General features: G+C 35.3%; 1 protein-coding gene across 1 annotated transcript; it reads right to left on the reverse strand.

The window, feature by feature from the left end:
- Positions 1-1416: 1416 nt before the first annotated feature.
- On the reverse strand, positions 1417-3206 carry PGK2 (phosphoglycerate kinase 2). Its single transcript, XM_004771893.3, has one exon. The coding sequence runs from the start codon at positions 3098-3100 to the stop codon at positions 1847-1849; it is 1254 nt and encodes a 417-aa protein (XP_004771950.2). The 5' UTR covers positions 3101-3206; the 3' UTR covers positions 1417-1846.
- Between the last annotated feature and the right edge of the window lie 5812 nt (positions 3207-9018).

Below are 9018 nucleotides of genomic sequence, written 5' to 3' on the forward strand. Positions count from 1 at the left end.
CATTCAGACTCCTCAGCCAAAAATATGAAGAGGTCAAAGATAAATAATCAAGTTATTGGTGTTGCCTTCCCACTCCTGCCTACTTTTTTAGAAGGTCATAAGAAAATGAAGAAAGGGAAAGTAAGCCCAACAAAGCCACCAATTAATTACAAGCAAGAGTCAGAGGATGAAGAAACATCATTAGAAGATATTTTTGAGTGAGCTGCTTTTACACAGGGATCTTGAGTCTTCCGAAAGTTAAAAAGACAGTAGCTTGGCCTTCAGAGGTTTTCAACTGTGTGATATATGAAGAAATCCTTGATTTCTTAACACTGCCTCAGCCGAGAGGAAGCCAAGAAAGCTGTGCAGTAGCCCAATGTGGCCCAACACCCCAACATCTGCTTTGGCAGATGTCAGGGAAGATGAGGAAACAAGGAAAATTTCCCAGGTGACAAAACATGGGGCCAAAAAAGGACAACAAATAAGAAACTTCCTCCCAGAGAACAAACCGAGCCTAACCACGGAAGTCCTTTCACTGCTGGTTCAGGGGGCTTTTGAAATTCTGAGCCAGTATCATTTACTTCAGAACTGCAATGAACTAATGACTTTTTTAGGTCAGGATTTTTAATTGCTGCTTTTCTATTTCTTTTCCACCATTGTATGTTCCGAATGGGTGTCAGAGGTAGGAGAAAAATAAATGACTGCACTTTTCTGTTCACTAGACTGTTGGGCTCCTCACTGGACCACATGGAAAGATTATGCATCACCCAGAGATACCCAATTTTGAGTGGGATGCAGTAACTGGACTTGGATTATACCTGTTGGAGAGGGGGGGCAGAGTGACAGTCTATCAGAAGCCATTCCTGTCCCCTCAGTCTTTGTGACCCCTCCACTTTCTTTTAGTAATAGACTCTATTGATTTTTAGTTGTGAATTTTTGCTCTTAAATTAACAGCATTGCCTATGGCAGCTCTTTATCTACAGAACTAGACAAAATATTTTCCAATAAGTATTTTAATTTCTTCTACATTTCTGAGTATTTTCTTATTCTATCTTCTAATACAAAAGAATTTTTATATTTTTTAATGACTATTTACATATTTTTTTATCTTTAAAACCCAGTTTTAAGATTCAGTGGTTGTATTATCTATTTATTAAACAATATCTGCTTTAAAAATAAAATAATTTCTTCTTTATTTAAAGCCCAGATTTGATCTGTAGCTCCTATTCTTACAGACACACATGTATATTTTCACAGACACATATGTATATTCTCTTGTGTATCCACACACACACAGACATAATTCCTTTCTTGGGTTTAGTTCTTTCCTTTTTTTTAACTTCTTGAGTTTGATAAATACCTCTTACTTCTCTTATTCCTTATTTAGTAAGAAATGGCCTTTTAGCAGAGCTTTGTTACCCAGGAATTCTTAAATGTAAATATTTTTCTTGATTTATTTGAGCACTTTTATTGTTTAAAAGTTTGTTAGCTTCTATTCCAACCTTCCCCCAACAACTTGGGTTTTGTCTTATTTTCCATGTTTCAAGTAGTAAAACAATAACAAATCTGGAGTAAAATATAAAACAGGGATTAAGCTTATTCAACTCACTTTAATATGCAATGTAAGAGTATATCCTACCTATGAATCATAAATTCAACTAAGATCTTGAAGAGAGGCGGCAAATGCATGACAGAACTAAAATGAGTTGCATTGTTGTATTGATGATAAGAGTTCCTGATAACTAATCCCTTAGCTATTGCCTAGGCCTTGGTAGGCATAAATTCTAACAAAAGTCAAGATGTAATGTAGAGCACTAAGTTGAATTAAAGCCTATGGAAAGGAAATAGTGGAAAAGAAAATTGTCAGTTATAGGTTGCTGAGGGCTTCTACTCCAGGAAGGACTTTACCTTCTAGGAGTTCCAGACTAGCACCTCCTCCAGTGCTCACATGGCTGACTTTATCTTCAGTGTTCCATTTGGCACAGCAGGTAGCAGTGTCACCACCTCCTATAATAGTGATGCAGCCCCTAGAAGTGGCTTTCACAATTTCATCCATAAGAGCTTTTGTTCCCTTAGCAAAGGCATCCCATTCAAATACGCCTACAGGACCATTCCACACAATTAACCTGGCTTGGGTCACAACTTGAACATTCTTCTTATTGGTCTCAGGACCACAATCCAAAGCCATCCAGCCAGCAGGTATGCCTGATGCTACAGTGGCGTGGCCAACCTTAGCATTCTCCTCAAATTTGTCAGCAGTGACAAAATCAACAGGAAAGGTAATGTTCACACCTTTCTCACTGGCTTTCGCCATGATATCTTTGACAATCTTGGCCCCCTCTTCATCAAAGAGGGATGCACCAATCTCCATGTTGTTTAGTACCTTAAGGAAGGTAAAAGCCATTCCACCACCAATTATCATCTCATTGACCTTATCCAGCAAATTTTGGATAAGTTGGATTTTGTCTGCTACTTTCGCTCCACCAAGTATAGCCAGAAAGGGTCTCTCTGGGTTTTCCAAGGCTTTGGCAAAATACTCCAGCTCTTTTTTCATCAGGAATCCAGATGCCTTCTGGGGCAGATCCACTCCGACCATAGAACTGTGGGCCCGGTGAGCAGTGCCAAAAGCATCATTGACATAGACATCCCCTAGTTTGGAGAGTGATGCTCGGAAGGCTTTTATTTTATCTGGTTCAGCTTTAAGTTTATTTCCAGAAGGATCTTGGCCTTTTCCTTCTTCCTCCACATGAAAGCGCAGGTTTTCCAGTAGGATAACTGAACCAGCAGCTGGGTTGGCACAGGCTTTCTCCACTTCTGGGCCCACACAGTCCTTTAGAAACAGAACTTCCTTGCCCAGTAAGGATTTGAGCTCAGCAGCAACAGGCTCTAGTGAGTATTTATCGGGCATGGGAACACCATCAGGTCGACCTAGATGACTCATAAGAACTACTGACCTGGCTCCATTATCTAGACAGTACTTGATGCTTGGGATGGAAGCTTTGATTCTCTGGTTATTTGTAATCTGGTTCTTCTTCATGGGGACATTAAAATCTACTCTCATGATGACTCGCTTGCCTTTAACATCTAGCTTGTCCAAAGTTAACTTCTTAGAAAGAGACATCTTGACAATATAAAGACAGAAGCTGAAAGCTAGATCCCAGTGCTGTTGGATAGGTGGTACTTTCCAACGCCTTTCCCCTTGGCCCGCCCCTTTCTGCTCATCATTGTCTTCCATAGGGCAGACATCATTGTACTCAGGAAAAGGAAACCTGGCTCTGTGATTGGTTAATGGTCTTGTCCATTTGGATTTGGAACGTGTGGCCCTTTCAGATTCAAACTGCAAGCGTGACCCCGTAGTAGCGGTACCTGGCTTAAGAGGGAGAGCTGGGGAAGTGAAGAAACCGTGGAATAAGAATGTTTCTGAGGGCAAAGGTTCCTGCAGTTTCTCTTTTACCACATCTCTTTTGACACTTCCTCTTATTCTTAAAACAAAATGAAGCAAAACGAAACAAAAAACTTTCAGCCAGGTCAAATCTTAATTATATTGAGATACAAAAACTGTAGTACCAATAAAGAGATGGTTCTATGACTTCTTGTTTATTCAAGGCAATGTGTATGCTTCTGTTTTTGTATTTTTAAATATTTCTGTTATCAGCATAGCTTATGTCAGCCTTTGTTTTAAATATAATCTAGGGTAAGCAGGAATGATCTGTTTTTATTACCTTACTCTATTGTCAGACCACTGAGAAATTAGAAAATGCTTAGAAAAGAATGAAAAGACATATAATACAATTAAATTTATGGGTCACAAAAATGCAATGTTAAAGAGGAATTTCTAGTTCTAATGCTTAAGTTAAATAAGATTTCAAATTAATCTAACAAGGGACTAGAAAAAATCAAACTAAATTCACAGGTTGCAGAGGAAAGGAAATAAAGATTAAGACAGAGGTAAATGAAAGAAGATGGGATTGGGAGGGAGACAAACCATAAGTGACTCTTAATCTCACAAAACAAACTGAGGGTTGCTGGGGGGAGGGGGTTTGGGAGAAGAGGGTGGTATTATGGACATTGGGGAGGGTATGTGTTTTGGTGAGTGCTGTGAAGTGTGTAAACCTGGTGATTCACAGACCTGTACCCCTGGGGATAAAAATATATGTTTATAAAAATTAAAAAAATTATATTAAAAAAAAAAAGACAGAGGTAAATGAATTTTAGGATAGAAAAAACAATGGACAAAATAAAAAATATGTTATCCTTTGAAAAGATAACAAAATTGACAAACCTTTATCTAAATGGACTAAGAAAAAAAAAGGACTCAAATTACTAAGATAAATGAAGGTAAGAACATTACTACTGATGTTATAGAAAGAAAAATGATTAGAAGAGAACCTAAATAATTTTAGGTGAAATGGACAAATTCTTAGAAACACAAACCATACCAAGACAGAATCATGAAGAAATTAAAAAAATAAATAAATCAATGGATTTATAATTAATAAGGTGCTAGAATCAGTAATCAAAAATTTCCTGATAAAGTAAAGCCCTGGACTTTATGGCTTTACTGATGCATTCTACCAAACCTTTGAAAGAGAACTAATATGAATTCTTCTCTAACTTAAAAAAAAAATGAAGAGGAGGGAGCACTTCCTAACTCATTTTACGATGTCAGAATTACTCTGATACTAAAATCAGATGAAGGCAATTTTAAAATAGAAAACTGTAGATCAATATCTCTTATGAATATTGAAGCAAAAGCCCTCAACCAAATACTAGCAAATAGAATTCAGCAGCATATTACAAGAATTAAACACCGTGACCAAGTGGGACTTATTTCTGGAACACAAGAATGGTTCAATATATGAAAATCAATCAATGTAATACACCAGATTAACATAAAGAGGGAAAAAAAAAGCATGATTATTTCAGTTGATTCAGAAAAAGCATTTGACAAAATTCATCACTGTTTCATGATAAAAACATGCAACAAACTAGGAAAAGATGGAAAACCACTTGAACATTATAAAAGTGATATGTGAAAAATTCACAGCAAACATCATGCTCAATGATGAAAGACTGAATGCTTTTTCTCTAATATCTGACATAACACTTTATTAAATGTAGTACTGGAAGTTCTAACTAGAGAATTTAGGCAATAAAAATAAATAAAACTTACTAAATTGGAAAGGAAAAATCATCATCCTCTCTTTGTAGAGGATGTCATTTTGATGCAGAAAGCCTTAAATAATGCACCAAAAACCCCATTCAAACAACAACAACAAAAAATGAATTCAGCAAAGTGGCAAGATATAAAGTCAACTTTCAAAAATCTGTTGTATTTTATACACTAATGATAAATAATCTGAAAAGGAAATTGTAAAGTAATTGCAGTTATAATAATATCAATAAGAATAAAATACTTGAGAATTAACTTAACCAGAGAGGTAAAAGACCTGTAAAATAAAAACTACAAAATATTGTTGAAAGAAATTTTAAAAGACATAAATAAATGTAAACAGAAACACATTTTGTGTTCTTAGTTTAGAAATTTTAATATCATTAAAATGTCAATGCTATCCAAATTTATCTACAAACTCAAAGCAATCCGTATAAAAATACCAAGAATGTTTTTGCAGAAGTAGAAAAACCTGTCCTTAAATTCACATGGAATTGTGAGGAACCCCAGAGAGCCAAAACAATTTTTGAAAAGAATAAAGTTGTAGGAATTGCACTTCCTTTCAAATTTACCACAAAGCTATATTTATCTAAACACTGTGGTACTAGCATAAAAAGAGGCCAATGGATTAGAATAGAGATCCCAGAAATAAACCCTCACATGTATGATCAAGCAATTTTTGATAAGAATGTCAAGACCATTAAATCTAGAAAAAGACAATTTTTTCAATAAATGTACTGGGAAAATTGAATATCCACATGCAAGAGAATCAAGTTAGATCCTTATCTAACACTATACAAAAATACCACAAAATGGGTCAAAGGCCTAAATGCAAAACTTAAAACCATAAAACTCTTAGTAGAAAACATAAGGGCAAAAGTGTCATGATACTGAATTGGTAATAATTTCCTGGATCCGACACCAAAGTCATTGACAAAAAAAGGAAGAAAAGTAAACTAGACTTCACAAAAATTAAAGAAATTTGTTCATCAAAGGACACTATCATGCAGTAACACAGTAAAGATGTAACCCACATAATAGACAGTATTTTCAAATCATGTATCTGCTATTTACCTAAATATTCAGAATATAAATAGAACTCCTAAAACTCAACAACAGAAAAACAACCTTACAAAAATAGTCAAAGGACTTGAATACCCACTTTGTTAATAAGTACCTAAAGAGATGCTCAACATCACTAATCCTTAGGGAAATGTGCATCAAAACTATAATGAAGTGCCACATTTGCCCCTGAGGTGGGGTACTACCAAAGGAAGAAAGGAAAAAAAGGGAGAAAGAGGGAGGGAAGGAAGGAAACAAGGTAGGGAGGGAGGAAGGGAAAGGCAAGGAGGGAGAAGTGCTGGCATCAATGTAGAGTAAATGGAATTTCTGCACTGTGTTGGTGGGAACACAAAATGAAACACCTCCTGAAGAAAACAGTATGGTGGTTCTTCTAAAAAGTGAACATGTAACTACTCTGTGATCCAGTAATAATTCTTCTGGGTAAATATCCAAGATAATTGGAAATAAGATATCAAAGAGATATTTGTATCTATTTTCATAGTTGCATTAATCACAATATCTAAAATATGGGAGCAATCTCAGTATCCATTGATAGGTAAGTGAATACATAAAATGTTTTATGTACATATAATGAAATAAAAAGGAAGGGAATTGTGACACATGCTACAACATGGATGAACACAGATTTGAAGATATTTGAAATATTTGAAATAAACTAGTCACAAATAGAAAAACACTATGTGTTTCCATTTGTACGATATACCTAGCATAGTCAAACTGATAAATACAGAAAGTAGAATGTGATTTCCAGGAGCTGAGGGCCCAGGGAAACGAGGAGTTAATGGTCTTCTGAGTACAGTTTGAGTTTGGAAAACTAAAAATTTCTGGAAGTGACGGTTGCACAATTATGTGAATATATATTATGCCACTGAGCATAAATGCCATGTAATTTTAAAGTGATAAATGTGGTATACTTTATGGGAATCTCTGTACTATGAAAAGAGTAGAGGTTATTATTTGTATTATTTATAAATATCATAATGTAATTTACAAATAAGACAGATATTTTATGGTTTTATGACTTCCTAGAAAATCAAATGTGTAAAGAGAGGAACTCAGTGGGCCAAGAATACATGCGCATTAAGATGGCGGACTTTTAGCTGTTCCCACCTTTTTGTCACTCATGCTGTATCACTTAAACAATGTATGTATTTTCCAGCACACGAGTTACCCGTTTATAATAGTTAGTTGCTATGTTCTCATCCGATGACATCCATTCCTTTTTCTGGAAATATTTAGACTTATAACACGAGCTTTTAATTACATTTGACCGTGAAACTGGATAATATGCCAATTTCATATTTCCTCCACAAATAGTCTCTGAAAAAAGGAAATAGGGATTATCATGCTCTCCCTTGGGGCATCTGGGTCGTTTAGTTGGTTAAGCATCTGCCTTCTTTCTGCTCAGGTCTTGATCCTGGGGTCCTGGTATCAAGTCCCATATTTGGCTCCCTGTTCAGCAGAAAAACGACTTCTTCCTCTCCCTCTACTGTTTCCCCTGCTTGTGTGCTTTTTCACTCTCTCTGTCAAATAAGTAAATAAATAAAATCTTAAAACAAAAACAAAGGCAAAAAATCCAAACCTTATCTGAACTTCCACACCAAAGAAATTAAAGCAGCTTAGGAAAACCCAGGAAAGAGAATTCATCTCTGGTCCTTGACCCATTAAACAGCAGCAATGGCCAGCTCAGGTACTGAACTGCTTCTCTAGGGCAGATAATAGAGGCCACCTGGATTTCTGCCTCACATCATGAATTTGAATAATTGAAAAGCATGAGGTGAGCACATTATGTCCCCAGAGAGAAAATAAGACAGAGCACAGAAGTTAAGCAATGAATGAGTACAAAGACTTGATAAAGAAGGAAAACACATTCCATTAATTCATGTGGGACTAATTTTCATATTTGTAGAGGTTTTCCAATAAATAAATTGATACTCAGAGTTCTATCCATTTGCTTTGTGACTATGGAATGTATGAGAATATCCACAATGACATTTCCTGACACTTTAATTTTACCATTTTTTTAATACTGATACTCATCAGTTACAAATAAAGATTTTGCTAGAGCTAGCACTTCAAGGAGGAGGTCCAAAGGAAAACAATGTTTTAAACAGAAGTTCTTCTCAAATTGAACTTATTTGAGTATTTAGGGAAAGGAAAAATTATTTTATAGAGATGATAGTAAAATGTCTTGTGTCTTCTCTCAAGGTCTTGAATAGGATATCAATCCGGAAATATATTCCCAAATTAGAGAGCTGCAGATAAGTTAATATGGAATTTTATGGAATATAGATGAAGTCAGTGTCCAAGGACAAGGAAAAACCACTAACCTGCTAAGGAGAGTTAGTTACTGGCATTAGTTTTTTTAGAAAGTTTGATCTGTTTGATGAAGTTGAGAATCCACAGGTAATTTAAAGTGTATCTTATAAGTGAGCTCTATTTGCTTCAAAAGGAATTCCTTTGAGAACATACAGTATTTTCTCTATTATTGAGAAGATTCTAGATATCTGCAAGTTTTACATGCACATAGAGTTTTTTTTTTTTTTTTTTTTTTTTTTGCAATTGTTTGAAAAACTTTTATTTTAGGGTAAGAACGTGCATAGGGAATTAGATAACATTATTACACATTGCTTATGAATGTTCAACTCCAGCTTCTGTCAATGTTTTAACAACAATTTATTTAATTTTGGTCTTTTGGTTTTGGTGGGGTGTGTTACAACTTTGCAGTGATAAGTAGACTAACTGCTATTCGTTGTTTTGACTATCATGCTTACTTTTCTGTT

The sequence above is a fragment of the Mustela putorius genome, unplaced genomic scaffold (assembly GCF_011764305.1).
Source record: "Mustela putorius furo isolate JIRA1106 unplaced genomic scaffold, ASM1176430v1.1 tig00003983_pilon_pilon_pilon, whole genome shotgun sequence".
Classification (NCBI taxonomy): Eukaryota; Metazoa; Chordata; class Mammalia; order Carnivora; family Mustelidae; genus Mustela; species Mustela putorius.